At 44.3% G+C, this 17,892-nt stretch overlaps 2 protein-coding genes and 1 long non-coding RNA gene across 6 annotated transcripts in view; 2 read left to right on the forward strand and 1 right to left on the reverse strand.

Annotated features, from left to right (window-relative positions):
• EIF2AK4 (eukaryotic translation initiation factor 2 alpha kinase 4) overlaps positions 1–1,685 on the forward strand; it is a 38,605-nt gene extending 36,920 nt beyond the window's left edge. For all 3 annotated transcript variants that reach the window (XM_071427056.1, XM_071427057.1, XM_071427055.1), the window contains one exon: positions 822–1,685. In XM_071427056.1, the coding sequence (XP_071283157.1) occupies positions 822–876 (55 nt within the window). In that variant the 3' untranslated portion in view covers positions 877–1,685. The remainder of the gene's footprint in view (positions 1–821) is intronic.
• Positions 1,686–2,480: 795 nt separating this feature from the next.
• On the reverse strand, positions 2,481–5,668 carry SRP14 (signal recognition particle 14). Of its 2 annotated transcripts, XM_071427059.1 has the most exons (5): positions 5,545–5,665; positions 5,009–5,081; positions 4,217–4,329; positions 3,653–3,685; positions 2,481–3,313 (listed from the first exon to the last, which is right to left on the reverse strand). In XM_071427059.1, the coding sequence occupies exons 1-5, from the start codon at positions 5,566–5,568 to the stop codon at positions 3,224–3,226; spliced, it is 333 nt and encodes a 110-aa protein (XP_071283160.1). In that variant the 5' UTR covers positions 5,569–5,665; the 3' UTR covers positions 2,481–3,223. The 2 variants fall into 2 exon arrangements, with proteins under 2 accessions (XP_071283160.1, XP_071283161.1); XM_071427060.1 differs by lacking the exon at positions 3,653–3,685 and having other exon boundaries at positions 5,545–5,668.
• Positions 5,669–5,789: 121 nt separating this feature from the next.
• On the forward strand, positions 5,790–8,745 carry LOC139590689 (uncharacterized). The gene is made up of 3 exons (XR_011679401.1): positions 5,790–5,923; positions 6,394–6,482; positions 8,447–8,745. It is a non-coding gene; the product is annotated as an uncharacterized lncRNA (long non-coding RNA).
• The last annotated feature ends 9,147 nt before the right edge of the window (positions 8,746–17,892 follow it).

Consider the following 17,892-nt stretch of genomic DNA (forward strand, 5'->3'; position numbering starts at 1 on the left):
TACTGCTACATAAAAGCCCTCTTTTCTGATAAGACTCAGCTTGTCCTCTAAAACTCATGAATTAATTTAACTCCTCCTGCTTTGAAATAATACCATGGCAGTCAGGTACAGGTGGGAGAGTGCCCAGTTTCATGCAAACATGAAGTATGCTCTCCCAACATGTACAGTAAAGCCCATTTCTGTTTTGTAAGCATAAAAACGTTTATGTTCACCTCATAGTCTGCCTGTTGGATTCTGGCAAGGCTGATACAGATAGTCTGGACACATCCACCATGTCCAGTTTTAAATCTCAAATTGTTAAATGCTGCATGTACTGGTCTACTTGAGACCTCGGTACTTACGCCTTTGTTCCACTTGAAAGTACTATTTAACCTTTCAATAAGACTAAAGCTGGTTCCCTTTTCTCAAATGCACCAAAATTGCTCCAGGTTTGCTGTTTACTAAGACAGCTACATTATCAAGTGAAGCATTTTTCTTCATGGGACTTCCAAGGCTGTGAGCAACAGAATACTACTCCCAAATAATACTCCACGCAATGCTGGGTATGAATGTAATACAGACCCTCACTATCTTCCTATCCCATCTGGGGCCTGAGCACTACTTAGCCCTAAGCCTTCAGATCACTGGAGTGAAAACTGAACAGGCAAGATCAGTGGAAAGAAGATGAGGGGAAAATTGCAGTCACAGCCAAACAAACTAAAACTTACTGATTTTCTGCTAAATCTTTGCTGCTGTCTTATTCTGAGGATTTGTCATAGGAATTGCAGCATTCAAACCTGCAGTTTCAAAATACTAAAATTCTTTTTTCCTTCCCCCTGCAGGATTTCTGCACTTATCCTGTACAGTTATCGAGATGAATACAAGGTTTTGTTTTAGTACTTAAAGCATCATTTATGGGATGCTCCTACAAATGGACAACAGCGTTTTGTCAAAAGGAATTTCAAAAAGCTGCAATAATGCAAGACAGGCAACTAGGGCCTTTTTCTGTGTCCAGATTGCATTTCATGTATAATAATGGCCTGGGTCTAGCCAGGACAAGGTTAATATTTGCTGTAGCTAGGAGGCATGGCCAGAACCCAGAGGTTGATCTGTACCACCTCACACCATTCCAGGTGGGCACAGCGTGGCGGAGGGAGCACTTGGGTCCGGTTGTTTCTATGGACTCGCTCACCCTTCCTGTACTCTGTGCCACTGATATTGTTGCTGTTACTGTTTTCTCATCTCATTGCTGTTTCCAGTATATTCTTACCTCAGCCTGTGCTCTTTACCTTCTGTGCTTCCCAATTCTCCTCTCCGGCCACCAGCAGGGGGAGGAGCTAGTGGGTGGCACATGCATATTCATTCAACTGGAGCACTAAACTAGAGAATGACATTCCTAAACCACAACAAATACAAAACTAAATGCTTTCAAAAAGTGGAATTAGTTGTTTTATAGGCAATTAAGGAGCAAGTCTTGACTAGAGCACAGACAGGTATTGCCATGTATTTCTCGCCTCTTATGCTACACAAAGCAGCTGTACAGATGTAAAACTACTTTTTGTAAAAAATTGTTTCAGAATGCCTTTTATGCAACAATAGTACTGCAACAAGAAACATCAGTTCTAGAATTATAAATGAAAATTGTTTTAAACACTTTTGAGGAATTTTTATGTAATAAAAACTGCTGCGCCGTATTGAAATACTCATTACAAGCCTTTTGTGTGTTGATTTTAGTTGTATTTTTTAACCTACTATTTCAATTTATATATAAAATATGGTAAATTTCAGGCTGAGTTGTTACAAGCCTGGCTGTCTTTGCTTGTCCTGTCTGTACTTCTGCATTTAAATCAAGAAGCAGCTTCTGTGATATGAGGACCTGATAAAACAGAACACTTGTTCTAGACCTGCAGAACCTAAACCAAAGACTTTAAAGATAAAAAGTAACCTGCATGTGCTTGAGGCACAACCAGTTTTGAACTAACTTTCTTTACCTGAGTTGTCAGATTAAGTTTGAAGTTATAGTAATGATGGAAGTATTATAATTATTTTCTTGAAGCTAAACTGTAGCACAACCCCATCAGGAAGAACGAAGCTGAGAAACTATGATTTACAGGAGTCATAGTTAACTATGTACTGTATTTCACACCAAACACTGGAGGAAAGTACAGAAATATTAAGGATTTCTGGAAGTACACTGATGTTTTCCTTCCCTCCCCACTTGGTACCTTTTGTTTAAACTTACACCTCTTTCTCTAAAACAAATGATTGCCATTTGCAGACTCATTACATTAATAAATACCTACCTACTTTTTCTACCCTTTCTTGTAGCAAAGGTGACAAAGTTAAAATGCATAGGGGCAACTTGCAAGACAAACCACAAAACTGGGAACTGTGAAGGTTCTAACAGCAATGTCCAAAGCAGCATACAATCCTAAAGACAGAGATAACTGTGCCATTCCTAGCAATTCACCATGACAAGTCACATCAGCCATTACACACAGTCCATTTCTCATTATCTTTAATAGGAGCAATTACATCTTTACTTTTTACATCTGTTCATATGAAGGAAGGAAAATTCAGATCCCTGAATATACTGAATATACTGATGTTTTTAAAAAAAAAGTTTAGGTGATGACCATTTTTAAGCTATGTCTGAAGGGAGCATGATGCAGAGTCCTACCCTCCCGCCACCCCGAGCCCAGGTCAGAACAGCTGCATCAGCATGGAGTGAAAGCTCTGCAAGAACTCGAGCACTGTGCTGGCTGCCTTGGGGATATCTGCACTGCATCATGTAGACATGGCCCTCAGATTAAGACAGAAACAGGAAAGCAGCTGTTCCTGATAATATGTTGGCACCTGCTTTCCCTAGAATTACTGAGGCTCATCTATAAAACCGGGCATCTGTCACTGAGGCTCCTGGTCCAGTCTTGTTTTGCTTCTGAAAGGGTGCATTTCTCTTCACCCTGTGCTACCCCCCCAGACAGGTTTTACACTGCAGAGAACACAGCAGCAGTGTAAGTACAAACCAGCTGAGTGTAAAGCTATTCCAGTAGAATGCTGTACATCCTCCTGCCATACAACAACCCAAAAAAAGCACCTCTGCTCTCAGTTTAAACAAAAGTACTGATCATATCCCAGTTTCCTGCTGGAAGGAAAGCCAAAGACAAGTGGTAACTCAAAAAGAAATGGACTTTGCTTTGAGCAAGGGTCAAGTCTATAATAGCGATGGTAGCACACTGTCCCATCACTGTGTTGCTTTGCTCTTCTTGGCCTTGCTTTTCTTGTCTTTCTTCTTCAAGCCATCCATGTTAGCTCTTAGCAAATTTGAATATGCCTGAAAAAACAATTAGAACCATTTAAAAGAACCCCAAATACTTAAATGACAATATGCAAGATAACATTTTATGTATTACAAATGGCCAATTATCTGTCTTTTCCCAGAGAATCATGCTCTTACACCCTGCACTAGGAAAATACTGTTGTTTAAACCAATATACAAGGTTAGATAAAATAAAACAGGATTTTTTAAAAACAGATTAAGATAAATGGGTAGTCTCAGTTAGTTTTTGTGGCAGTTCAGCAAGAAATCAACCTGTTCACAGCTGCCCACTGCTTCCAACAGACCACTTCTACTACCTACAGAAAAGGAAGATGAAAGGCATAAAAAACTTACCATCTGGAATTTATTTACTTCCTTTGAGCTCACCTACAAAAGTAATACTGGAGGTTAACCACGAAAACTCTGTCTGCTATTACAGACCAAGTATCAGTACATGTTTACCCACCAGTTACCATTTGGTCTTTTTAGCAGCAGTTGGATCAACATTCAGTGGTCAATGTGCTGTACTGGTATGTCATAGGACTCCACTGGTTTAGAAAACTGAAAACACTCCTTGATTAATAAAACCCTCTATACGCCATTCATCCCTAAGTCACATGTTTTCACATGGGAAAAATGTGAAAGCATTCAAAGAAAGGTTTGATTCACTTGTGGGACCATAAAAATGCTGCAGCTCACGTTCTCAGCTATTTCTCCTAAGTGACGTTTTTCTTTGTGTCGTATCACAGAACAGACCTAAAGTCAGCTAAAGCCTTTCCCAATCCCCCATTCAAAGTAAACACACATCAGGTTTTCAACTACCAGTTAACATTTTCTCAAGTTTCACTTAAAATATGGAGCATTAAATCAAAAACACACAGAGCCACTAGCTTTTCTAACTTAAAAGTTATCACTTACCACTGTGCTGATTTTCTTCTTTCCATCAGTTGCTCTCAGGAGACATTTGTTGTCTGCTGGTTCAAAACTTTCTACGTGGCCTTTGCGTGGAACTGGTTTTGTTCGACCATCATCTGCATTGAAAAAGAATTTTTATTCTTATTTCATTAAAATCAACAGATGACTTCTGATATGAGGTGTTAAAAACTGCTCATGAGCAGATCTGTAAAACACCTTCGAATTTCAGGCCAACTGAACTAATACTGTTGCCAAATTGCTCTTACTCTAGAACCCCAGAAAGATCTGTTCTGTAAATTACATCTACCAGAAAAAATGAAGTAAATCCTCCCCTCAACGTGCTATATGCCCTGTCTGCTCGAGCAGCAGCATGCTTTAAACGCGTGTCACCCTGCTGCCTCCTGCCTCGGCCTCTCCAGTAGTGCCAGCTAGCAGGAACCAGCGGAACACGAACACACAAAAACAACATCAGAATTCTCCTTGTACAGAAAACAAACGATTTTAACTTACTGTTTAACAATCAGAAAATCTTAGTTTGAATGTCCTGCAGTTTGAAATACAGTCTCACTTAAAGGTTATTAGTGCTGATGCTACTAGTACTATCAGTCCTACAGCTAACAGTTGTAGGACTAATAGTAATAGCGCTAATCAGTGCTCCTGCTGACGGGTTTGTTCCTATGACTGCTCTTGTTTTCAGATACCCTGGATTACAGCTCCTATCGCTTAAAATACCTGGTGACAACAGTCAGATTCATATTAACACCTCTTTAACCCAGTAACAGACTCAACACTTACATTTCTTCAGCGTTATGAAAACGCTCCCGGAAGTCCTGCACTTTTGGAAGAGCCTGGTAAGCTCCGTCAGGAACTGCAAAAGAAAGAGACGCGCCCGTGGCTGGGAGCCCCCACACGAGCTCCGAGCTCTTGTCCCCGGCCGGGCCCGGGCTCTCTCCCACCCGCGGGAGGCAGCATCGAGGAAAGGCGAACTCCCGGCTTTCCCCACGCTGAAGCTGCAGGACACGAAGTCCCAGCCGGGGGCGGCCCGGCCCGCGGTTCTGACTCCGAACACGAGCTCTGAGCCCTCGGACCTCCCGCGGCCCCGGCGCTTCTGCCCCGGGAGAGAGTCCCCGGGAACCGTGACGCCCGCTCCGCTCCCCTCCCCCGCAGCGGCTCCCACGCCGCCGGGACCGGTGCGGGCCCGGCATCTCCGCGCGGCTTCGCGGGCCCCCCTCTCTCTCTCCCTCCTTCCCTCCCTCCCTCCCTCCCTCGCTCGCTCGCTCCGCGGCGGCACACGAGCTCGCCCCCATTGCCGGCGGGCCGCGGCCCCGCACCTGCTCGCTCTCCAGCAGCACCATCCTGCTCCGCTCCGGAAGGGCCGCCTGCGCACGCGCACCGCGGGGCTGCGCCACGTCAGCGGCGCGGGCTGGGCGGGACCGGGGCGACCCCGCCCCCTGCACGGCCCGGCCGGGCCCATTGCTATTCCTGCGGCCCCGCCCCTTGCACGGCTGGGTCCGGCGCGGTTCCTCCGCCCGCTGCCGGGGCCTGCAGACCGCGTTGCGGAGCCCACGTGCCCGGGTCCCGGAGGCGCTCGCACGCTTCACCTGGGACTGGCCCGTCGCCCCCCGTGAGGCGGGGCTGGTGCAAAGGGCCCCGCTGAGCGCGGCTGGCGGTGAAGGGCGGGATTTGAGACTAAACGAACCAGACCCCTGGGTTTGTGCAAAAACAGCAGAGGGGAAACCTGCGGCTGGCAGGGCCGAGAGAGCACTTCACACCCCTGACACCTGAGGCTCCTGAGGGCTGGATTCTGTAATGGGAGTTTTCTGTCAGGCCCGTGGCAGTCGGTGCAGGAGCACACAGGAGTAGCACGTGATCTAGTGTCTTTTCGTGTTTATCACTCGGAAAATAGATCTATTTTTTCCTTCATGGACCTAACAAAAGTGGAAGATAATGCCTTACAGATTAAAAGGAAAAACTGCTTTCAGGCTGATAGGTGCTTGAATCCCTGGGGGAATTCATACTGTTCATATATGGGCTCTGGTCTGCGTTCTAGACAGAACCTAGTTGGATTATTATTCTCATGCTGGGGGTGTTGTTTCGTAATTTAAACCACACGTGATAATGAGAAAGCCTAGTCACTCCGAAAGTCCTTTTTAGAGTCCACTACTCGCGGTCCTTTGCAGGTTCAGCGGGAGGCAGTAGAGGGTGCTGTGATTGCACACACAGAAATGGAGCTGCCTAAAGAACAAGGAAACAAATGCCCAACAAGCAGGTAATTGCAACACGGCCATGGTTTCTGAAATAACCAGGTTATTAGGGTAACTCCACTATGTCAGAGTCAAGGGAAGTGTAGAGATCCAGCACTACTTTTCCCACATCGTGGATGGTATCATCCTCCTGATGCTTTTGCATTTGTATTATTTGCAGTTAAGGAGGAAAGACTTCAGTAAAATAAATTCCATTGTTTCTCATGGCATTAAAAAATCACATGAAAAAGGAGGAATATGTGTTATTGAAGCCTCCTGAAAACAAGCATTCTAAGGGGACCCCATCAGTGCTGTGGTTGGAAGTACTGAAGGCCAAAGCCCTGTAGAAGTGTAGTAAGTGATGATCCCCACCCCTACCAGCTTGCGATCAGTGGGTGCACCAAGCGAAGATGGGCGGATGCATGGAGTCACTGCTGACACGTACTTCCCCCAACCCTGCCTGCTCACTGGAGAAGTCATAACACACTCCTGACTACAAGAGGTTGTTTTGTCAGAAATCAGAGCAGGGTTGTGTTTTCAAGAGAGTCCAGAACATGGTCAATGTAAAAGTGTTACAGGTTTTTATAGGCAACTTGTGAAAGAAGAGCAGAAATGGAAAAACTAGAACAATTGCAACACACTCCCCCTTGGAAACTACCATGGTCACAGGCACTGGAAGGCAGAAGTACATTTCCACTAATGCTTGCCAGAAGAGAAGATGGGTGGTCTCGTAGCTGAAACACAGGGACTACCACTGTCACCTGAATTCTGACTGTTGACTTCAGTAGAGAAGTCTTGTGTTGCCATGAACTGCTGTCCTAACTGCTCTGTGCCACAGCTCTTCATTATAAAGGTGGAGAAACATTATGTGTAGTTATTGTCTTAAAGCTTTGGCACAACCAAAACCATCAGTGTCTGTGGGAAGGACAGCACAGAGGTTTTTTCCCTGAATCCCCCCACTCTGTGAGGCACTGCCTCTGTTGCTGAGGTGTACCTCCACCCTCGGGACATTGCGGCCATAGTGGTGCCCATCTTGGTGTAGCTGAGGTGTCAGTAGCAGTGGAGCTGCCCCATCAGAGACTGTGCAGAGGTACAGGGCATCCACCTCTCCAGGCAGATTCCTTGCAGGAGTCCGACACTAAAGCTCTGGTTCTGTATGCTGGAAGAAGGGACAAAGAGGAAACTGCTGTGAAGAACTCCAGAGAGTTGCATGAAGTTTATGTTTTCCAAATCTGTTGTTTTATCAGCAATTTTTTGGAAAATATATTTGTCTCACTGCTAATAAAAGAAGTGGCTCCACTGAACTGCTGAATTTCTTTCCACAAGAAAGAAGGAGGACTTTTTTTTTTTTTTTGCATGTGTGCATGTGTGCTAGCTTATCTTCCCGATCTTGAAGCTGTTTTTCATGCCAGAATGTCACAATTTAATTGGGGGAGAAGCCTTAATCACAACTTGCAAACAAGGTGAAAATGGAACATTTTTAACGATTGCTTTCCAAAAAATAGATGGAACAGGGGAATGCTGACATTGCTTTACTTTTGCCAAAGGCTGCCAACACTCTGAGGGAATAAGCTATTCAGCTGGCGAAAAAGTGCTGAACAAACACTGAAGGAGCTAAAGGGATACTCCCAATCATGATATACTCGCTTTTCACTCTATCTCCTGCCCCAGTCTGATGTCTTTCCCCTCACCCCATGCCCTCACAAAAAAAAAAAAAAAATAGGGAAAAATAGAAAAAAAAACAGAAAAAAAAAAAGGAAAGAAAAAATAAGAAAAGGCAGGTTGGATTAAAACAGTAGCAAGAGGAATTGGTGGATCCTGAGAGTTGGCAGGGGTATTAGTATTTTGTAACCTGATCTGTCATGTGACCAGGGCCAGGCAATAAAAATAAGTCTCCTACCAGCCCTCCTGTTTGCTCAACTTTATTATATGGTGTCAGTGGAGAACTACATTTTTTTTTTACTTTTTTTTTTTTTTGGCAAAAATTTAGCAAATGAAGCCACCTGAATCATTAAATCCTGAAGGAAATCTGGCAGAGAACTGGAGGAGGTTGTTGCTGCACTTCCAAGTTTTCCTGGAAGCAAGCATGTACTGAAGAGAAAAGGAGAAGGTGAAATCTCTCCTAAATGTGGTGGGAGGGGCAGGAAGCAGAAAAACAAAACTATTAGAAGTAAATTAAATTCTTGATCAACCTTAGTAGAGGTTGGCAAAGATCTGTTTGAATTAGCCATTGTTATGGACTAGCACACACACATATTCAGCTGCTGCACACCACAGTGAGCAGAAATGTAATAACATACTGTAAATTACAGTTTGCTCACCACAGTGCTCAAGATGAGTTAATAACAGATAATGGCCCACAATTCACAAGTGGATCATTCTGGTAATTCTCTTTGATCTGTAAGTTCAAGAATACCATGTCAAAGTATAGCTATGTACAGGAAAAAGAGTCAGTGTTAGAGCAAGAGCCCAGTAACAGCCTCCCCCCCTTCACAAGTCTGTCATTAGCACTGTAAAAACAGAGATGCTCACCTCACTGCCTTACTGGCCTCACCTGATCTGAGATTAATAGGCAAAGGAAAAGCCTTCTAGAGCCAACATTTAACAGAGGCTGGTTGGGCAGAAAGACTATTAACCCTGGAATAGCTACCATAACATCCCTAAGCCCTCTGCCAGGGGAGTAGAGCAGAAAAATTTTAACAAGAGGAAGGAACACTTATTCTTTTCTTCTGGTATTAGGTGGATTTCCAACAAAGCAATTACTTGGTTACATTTCTACACGTGAACATCAGTCCTGAGATTGGGTCCTAACCTACTTTATAAGTGGCCCTTGTGAAAAGAAATAAAGGACATGCAAGGGGACAGTGCTCGGAGACCTGTTGATCAAGAAACGTGTTGATCAGAGGCACAAAGCAATGTTATTTGCTTCATCAGCTGGTAACCCTGAGAAAGAAAACGATTCTGAATACCTTATAGATTCCAACAGAGAACTAAACATGGCATTTTAGAAAGATCTTTTTGAGACCACCAGAAAGCTGCTGCATGAGAAGCTTCTCCTGGTGAAAAAGCCAGCTTCTAAAGAGAAGATCTCCTCAAGAATCAGGTTCCTTTTGTGTTAGGAGCCGATTCATTTACCCTAAGCTCTTCCCTAAGCATTTGTGTTCATTTTAGTGAATTCCTCCTATTCTATTTATTATCATGTCATATTTACACATAATGAGTTTCAAGATAGGTTAAGTGTAACCTTGAGTTCAACAGACACTGACTTTCATTGTGTAATAGCAATGTTAATAGGAATTTATATTTTGTGAGGGAGACCAGGAAATAGATATGGACACATTTCTTAAAACTCTAATGCACCACATTACTATTGTAGTGCAAATCAAAGCCTATGTGAGTGAGACACAAAAAAATTTTTTGTTGGAAGAGACCTACATGGTTTTGAAGTACCATCCAAATTTTAGAAAGCTTCCCTGTCAAGGAAGATAAGGGATGTATATTTACCATATTATTAAGTATCTCACACGTGCTTGAAGTGGTTTTGTGACAAGCCCCCATCTCACAAAAAATGGGGGGGGAAAGGCTGGAAGAAAAGCCCAGATGCAGAGCTGTTCATGTGTACAAGTGATGGTGTCATCTCTGCTCTCTAGGACCCTGCAATGGCATGTATGTACTGAGTCCATGAATAATGCTGTAGTGCTTGACATACTTCTGGGAACAAGGAAATTAAAGAGCCAATTCATTTAACTCCCAAAGGGTGGAAGGGCCAAGGGACAAGAGGGAACATGTCATCATGTGTGTTTAGTTTGAAGGACAGAACAAGCAAAAGACAATCTCACGTACCTCCAAATCCAATGCAAAACACTGGAGGAAAATGGTCAGATAAAAAAGGAGAGAGATGCAACTTGAATATCCACTCTGTGTTTTGATTTGTCCTGGTAATTTTCAGCTGTGAGTAGAGCAGAGCAGAGTGTAAGAACAGCCTGTTCTGAAGGAGTGCACCTGCGAGGTGACACAGCTGAGCTGTCCTGCCTGTCCTCTCCTGCTCTCAGTCCTGGCCTGTGGCTGCTGCCACCACTGCTGGGAAGTGACACTGCACTGTACTCACAGACATCAGCCAGAGACTGTGTGGCCGTGAGTGTGGCACCATGGGTTTGTGACATAAGCGCTCAGCATGGTCTGAGTGGGTCTGTGTAAGTCATCTGTGAACTTCTGAATGCAGGATTAAACCTGTACAATATGAAGCACCTTCTGGGTGCTCTAGAAATGGTATTTCAAACTTCAACCAAACCTCACATCTCCTCTCTCCAGTGGCAAGAGTATATCTAGTCATCACTTCATTTAGTATGGCAGCTTTTTAAGTAGACACAAAATGGCTGTTTAAGAGCTGTGCAAAGCATCAGGGAGGTAATTAAGTTAGAGCTCAAGAGTAATGAGGTGACAGAGATTAGGCTGAGCATCATTTCTTTCACATCAATGTGTCTTACTTTCAGAAAGACAGAAATGCGCTTGTAAAAAATTTCCACCACACATTCCCAGTGAAGTTACAGGAATTTTCTTTAACTATATGAGTTTTTAAAAGACCAAATGAAGAATATCACAACATAGAAAAAAACAAAACCAAAAACTAAACCAAAACAAATCAATGGGAATTTTAGATCAGCAGAATGTCACCAGGGAGGATAACCTTGTTCTTGGTATCAGAGATCACCTGGAGATGTGTAATTAGAAAGGGAGCCACAATGTCATTGCTGTCCTCCACTTGCAGTCTCATCAGAAGGACAGAAACCCCAGCAGCATGTATTCTCTTGATACCATGAGGTGTTGCTGTCTCAGGAAGAAAAGGGTCACCTACCACCTCACCAGCACTATTTCCTGCCTCTGTTGAGGATGCCTAGCAAAGCGAGACCTGGCTGGACTTCTGAGGCTTAAGGGTCACAACAAAAGCTGCAGTGCCTGTAAAACAACAGTTTCTTCATAACTCAAACAATGATGTCCGATACAAGATCTGCACATCACAAAAAAAAGACAGTCAAGTTAGTTACCAGATGAGTGAGGTGACAGAGACTGGCTTAGACATCATTGCTCTCACTTCCATATGCCCCAGTTTTGGAAAAACAGAGAGGGTTTTTTTTTGACTGTTTTAACCAGATATTTCCAGTATGATTCCCTTCTTGTAAGAGTTACCAAGCATACCTACTTATTCAAGATTTAGTGGTACATTTTGCTCTTCCTTAAACACTCTTCCAAATGTCCCAACACTTTCTAGGAACAGGGTGGTGTGGGGAGGCCGCTCTGCACAGCCAGCAGCTGCCCTGGGTTGGCTGGGTCAGCGGCTGGAGGAAGCAGCTTCCTGTTTTGCTGGTGCTCAATGCCACTTAACAATAGGGGGAAAGAAAAACTGCAGGATCTAGGCATTGCAAAGCTGTTTTCTACATGAGCTGTCCGCCTGCCTTCCCCCTCTGCTCTGGCCACCTCCACCTCACACACCATCCCCCGGTGGATGGCAGCACAGGAGAGCAGGCAGAGACGCTCAAGGCTGAGGTGACAAGGGCTTGAAGGTATCTCTGCCATATAAACAGCCTGGACTCTATGTGAGTGAGTCTGAAACAGCAGGCTGGATATTACTAGCTTGTGTCTTTTCTTCTGCCTCCTGTGAGAGAGAAAATGAGAATCATGTGCAGAGCTTCTGGAGCTTCAGTGTCAGCAAGCATCACTCGTGCCTTCTTACAACACCCAAAACATCTCGTCCATCATAGTAGATGGTTTTCAACACCATCCTGAGATAACCATTTCCAGCAGTGGTCAGTTCATTAGGGCAGGAACAGCACTGGCCATGATTTCTCATTCTGTCTTTCTGAAACATGTCCTTCTTCTCTAGTAGTTTGCTCAGTGCCGAATCCTTAATCCACTCTTATCAGCTCATGGAGTGTTTTTGCTCTCCTACTTGCCTCCTACTGCCTACACATTCAGGCAACATCCCTTGCTACCCTGACAAGTTCTGGTGACATCTCTCCATATCCAAATCTGACCTCACTTACTGGCTTTGTTTACCAAAAGCTTCTTCTGAGATTAAGGGTTGCAGGGGGTACCTCTGTAAAGCACAAGAATCTAAGCACTGTTACTGTGAGTGGAGCCACTCAGAAACAGGAAGTGCAGGTGCCCAAACCGTAATCTGGGTTTGTTGCTCTCCCTGTCCCTTTATTTCTGCCTCCCCCTCTGTTTCTGAATACATGTTGTCTTCAAAGGCACACAGGGCAGCAGACAGGAGCCCCAGGCAGACTGGAACTCACAGGCTCTTTGTTAGTGCTCAGGCTATAGAAATCACAGGTGAGTCACCCCTGCTTGCAGGAGCAGGTAACCTAGACATTGCCAATCAAGCTCACAGAGCCTTAAATGCAGTCCTGACAAGGAAATTATCAGAAGTAATGCAGATATTACAAACGCAGTTCCTTTGTTATTGCCTGTAGCCTTAAAAAAATCTGCAACAACTGACCCCTACAGCTTTCAAAGTTCAGGAGTGGCATTGCTTGGACATAGAGTGTGCAAGTATTGTGCTAAGTTTACAGAATACTGTGGCAGAAACCTCCTTATCAAAGAATTTATTTTGTTAAAATTTTTGTTTGCCTGTTTGTTTTTGTAGTGAAACCTCAACCCCACCTGTTGGTTTTTGTGTGGGATTTTTTTTTCAGAGAAGTCATGATTGGGTTATAAATCCAGTAAAAAAGCAGTTAAATCTTCAGGACTTAAACTGCCAAGCACAGAGAGAAGTTTTACAGAGAACTCAGCCAGTGAGACACAGTAAATGTAGGGCATTTATCATGCTTAAACCTTATAATGACCCAACATTGTTTTATCATCATTTGAACACAGCAGGAGAGCTAAAACCCCACTGAACTTCATTGGAGGACAAGTATTCTAGGTCTTTATGATGAACATTGCAAAAGAGATATGTTTGACAAAAAAAAAAAAGCCCCCACAAATCCTAGGATGAAAGTGACTTTGTGTATGCTAAAGGTACCTAACATTATTTTGCAATCAAGGTATGGTGTTCTCTCACCCTGGTCTTTCCTTTTGTTGTTTTCCCAGACAAGACTGAAGAGTATCATTAACACAATTTCTCAGAAGGCATCTGTCATCTGTCACATGTGTTTATATATCCATGCCTACTGTGTGCAGTCTGGGAAAATCCCCTAGTGTTCTTGAGGGAGAATAAGGACCACAGGGATAAGCAGCGGCATGACACCAGCTACCCATGGAGCAGCAGTGTCTTCAATGTTGTGTTGCACTCAGTACTCTTAGGACAAGTTAATTATCAGGTTAAAGGAAGATAATTAACATAGGAAACTACATCATTATTCAGCAAGACACCAAATGCTATCTCCGGTGCCTGTTACTCTTGCTCGACCAGTTCAGCTCTTAACAGTGTATTAGTCATCTGACCACACTGAACATCAATCTTTCACTCCTCATTACACACTCAAATACAAGCTACAGTATAGACATGCTCCATCCTGTAATTACAATATATAGCTGTGCTGGAAAATCTATTATGTCTAGAGGTTAGACTCAGAAACAAATTAATTAATTGCACTTTCTCCACTTCTAGGCTAAGATAAGATTTTGTTGCTTCTTTTCAGTAAAAGACTGCTTTTTCTGTAATTAATGTGGTTTGCTGTAATAAGCAGCATGTCAGCAAGAAACTCCTCATACAGGGGCAAGCAACAGGCATTTCATCATCACAGGGCACCTGATTATCAGTATTATAAAGTTATCTTTTGGCAGAGAAGTCTTGGCAGCAAGTAGCCTCTTCAGTGTGAGATTAGCAGTTCTGCAGCAGGCCAGAGCCCGAGTGACAGCTCAGCCTGGGGTGCATGCTGTGGCAGTGCTGCATGGGGGGATGCACCCCTCAGCACAAGTCGAGTGCTTTTCCATTCCACTCGGTGACAAGGGAATGCCTTCGTGCCTTTTGGAGGCGAACAAATCGAAATGCTGGATTTAAATCGGATTACATGATGTGTCGGATGGAAAATGTCAGGGTGGCCTTTGGACTGTTTGAACACAAGAGTCTGGGGAAAGCTAATATTTGGGGGGCTCTGTCAATAAGGTTTTCCTTGGGTTTTTTTGCTCTGTGGAGGACAGGACTCCAAACTGATTCCCCAAATTCTACTGCTTGTGGATCAGTAGTGTGATCCTCCTAGGGACCAGGACTGCAGTGTGGCAGAAGAATGCACAGGTCTTGCACTCATGGGTGCTGTGGTTAGAGTGGGCTCAGAGAGGCAACCCCATCGTGGCTGAGGAAGACACTCATTCTTCCAAGAATGATTTTACCTTTTCTTTTTCTCCTTTTACATAAAAAAAAATTTTCCTCTCTTGTTTCCCTCTGTCTCAGCTCTTTCCTTCCTATCAGTCACTTCTCTGTCACCATTCTTCACCATTCTCTGCCTTGCCATTCTTCTCTATCACAGTCATGTACCAGCTGTCACCCAGGATGGCTTTCACTAAGCAAGGCAGTGACCTCACTAACATCCTGCCCCTGCCTCTGGTGGCACTAATGTCAGAGCTGGAGTAGCCATGGTGCAGTTGAGCTTGGAAGGTGAATCTTTTTGCTATTCAAGACAGGGCAGTTCTCACATCCCAGCACAGCCGTGTCCAAAGGGAGAGTGTTGTGCTGCTTGTGGTGTGGTGTTCTGGTGCAGCAGCTCAGGCTGCTGTAGGCACATCTGTACAAAACAATGGTTCCCTACCCAACGCACCCACAGCTTAAGTGACTTTTATAAGCTTAGCATGCTCAGAATCTCTAGTGAAAGCTGCAGTGCATTTGAAGAGCAAGCTGGGAAAGTCCTGCTCTCTGCAGAATGAAAGTCTCTGGCTGAGAAAGAAGACAGGTATCACTTTCTCTCCTTTTCTCCTCTGTTTTGCTCCTGGTCCTAAGCTACAAAACAAACCCAGGATTTCAGGGAACATTCAATCTGCAGCTTGTTCTCAGCTGATCCTGTTGCAGGGAGCAAGTTCCTGGCTGATTCACGAGCAGTAAAAATAAACAGTCTGGGGAAGGCAGGGAGGAGGGAGGGAGACCGGTGGTTACAGAGGAAAAAGTAGGAGCTACAGCAGCTGGTGTTTTCTTTGCTGGTTCTTTTCAGAGGATTTAGGCAGGTTGGAGATGTAAGTGATTAATGGAGAATGATAACACCTCACCCCCCTCCTCTTTCTCCTGGAAGGAACATGAGTCTTTATGCATATCACTGGTCTCTCAGCTTTAACCTTTCCAAGATTTACACACTCCATCCACTCCAGTGCAGTGCTGTGGAGCTGACAGCACATCTGGGTGTATTAACTGTACACTCTGCGGTTTTTGCAGATGCTTAGGGTTTGTTCTCAGTGTTTGGAAATGCTGCACTCAAAGCCCTGAGACTTCTCCCATGGAACTGACCAGACTGAAGACGAGCTGCCACACAAACTTGAGACTGTTTTTGTTTTTTTTTCTAGCCTCTTCTGTGCATAGATTAAAGGCTACAGCTATGTATTGCAGAACACCAGTAACATGTGCTTCCTCAGTGGTATATGAAATAATGACCAGGGGAACAAGCTTATATGAAAAATTGCCATTAAATTTAACAAGGAAGAAATAGAGAGAGCAAGCTTAGGATGGAGCTTCACAAATTATTAACATATTATGATGCATAAGGTTCCACCAAACCAAGTCCTGGCATGGACTGCAGATGCATGTGCATTAAGAACAGCATGCATGTTTACTCACAGGGCAATTTAATCTTTAATGATCAGGACAGGACACTGTGAGGTTTTAGTGAGAATGGGAAACTGTCATATCTTGGTTCCTGGTTGAAATTCAGACCAGACTGTGTCTGGCTGAAGGAGAAACACCCAGCTATTGGTTGGTAGCTTCTTTGGAAAATGAGCTGCTTTGCAACTCCAAATGGAGTTTTCTGTCACAGAATCGCCACTGCCAAAAGTGGGGATGGTGGTAAGATTTGCAGGCAGTCTTTCTAGCAATGGAAAAGGATAGGGATAACAAACAACCAGTATCTGTGTGCAGTGTAGTGGAGGGTGCTGGGTGGCAATCACACAGCCATCAGCTGATGTTACCTGCCCTGAGCTCAGAGAAGTCTCTTGCATCTCCCAAGAGCACACCCACCACCACATACCCTGCTTGTGGGGCAGGCTGGGGTGGGAGGACAAGGGGCCTGGTAAAGGCTGAGCTAGTCACAAACACACAAACTGAACTTTCTTTAGTTTTAACATCCGAGACTGGCTTTTGCCAAGACAAGTGCTGGCACATCCTGCAGTAAAGGGGAGGAGGGGTGCAAGGGTGTGAGGGAGTGGGATGGAGAGGGAGACCAAGAGACAACCAATTATCTTTCTTTCTACCATGCTGGTCCTGTGAGATAGGGGAAATTTATAATGCACATACATACTCCAGGGTTTTCAAGGGCTGTCTCTAGCTGTATATCATATTTCCAGGGGTCAAATGTTTATACATTTTGTCTACAAGAGTAAAAATATGTATTTTTATTGTGGAGTGACTGATCACAGGAGTGAGCCAGAGTGCAATACATTAAAGAAAAGGCAAGTTGCTTCACTTCTGTGAGGTTGCTAAGTGGTGTAAGCTCTGTGCCCCAACTTGACCAGAACTGGTTTATCAGTCAGACCACAACACCTCGACTGCACTGCATCCTTCCTTCTGAACAAAACCAAACCATCCTGCTCAACACCTGAGGACCCTTGTTTATTAAGCTTATACCAGTTTTGAGAATTCTGACATCTTTTGATATGTAAATGCTTTCCTGGAATCAGTCTGCACACATAACTTTTTTAACCTACAAGACAGAGTAGTTGCAAGCAGCACATCACATACAACTTACATGTAAATGATGCTGTCACCGTGTTGATGAACTTTGTCCAGATGGGCACTCTGTAGATCTTGAACACGACCAAACTGACTAGCTATCTATAAAAAGCAATATAGCTTTTCTAAATAAGTTTTCTAATTAAGTTCAACAAAGACAGGTGCCAGATTCTGCACCTGGGACAGGAAAAACTGGGTGTACATACAGATGGGGGAATGAGACACTTGAGAGCAATGCTGTGGAAAGGAACCTGGTGGTCCTGGTCTGTGGCAAGCTGAACATGAGTCAGCAGTGCCCTGGCAGCCAGGAGGGCCACCTGTGTCCTGGGGTGCATCAGGCACAGCATCGCAGCCAGGCAAGAGAGGGGACTGTCCTCTCTGCTCTGAGCTGGGGCAGCCTCACCTCCAGTGCTGGGGGCAGTTCTCAGAGCCACAGTATAAGAAAGATCTAAAGTGTTAGAGAGTATCCAAAGGAGGGCACCAACGATGGGTAAGGGTCTAGAGGGGAAACCAGAAAAGTAGTGGGTGGGATCACTTGGTCTGCATCCAGGAGGAGACTGAGGGAAGAC

This window comes from Agelaius tricolor, unplaced genomic scaffold, assembly GCF_023055355.1.
Source record: "Agelaius tricolor isolate 1412-34295 unplaced genomic scaffold, bAgeTri1.0.p SCAF_5, whole genome shotgun sequence".
Lineage (NCBI taxonomy): Eukaryota > Metazoa > Chordata > Aves > Passeriformes > Icteridae > Agelaius > Agelaius tricolor.

Bases quoted from the DNA above. Each gene is read 5' to 3' on its own strand.
- SRP14 (XM_071427059.1), bottom strand. From the start codon at position 5,568: ATGGTGCTGCTGGAGAGCGAGCAG. The intron at 4,330-5,008 runs GTAAGTGTTGAG...TTTTCAATGCAG, and splicing joins TTTCATAACGCTGAAGAAAT to ATGATGGTCGAACAAAACCA. The intron at 3,686-4,216 runs GTAAGTGATAAC...TTACTTTTGTAG, and splicing joins AGAAGAAAATCAGCACAGTG to GTGAGCTCAAAGGAAGTAAA.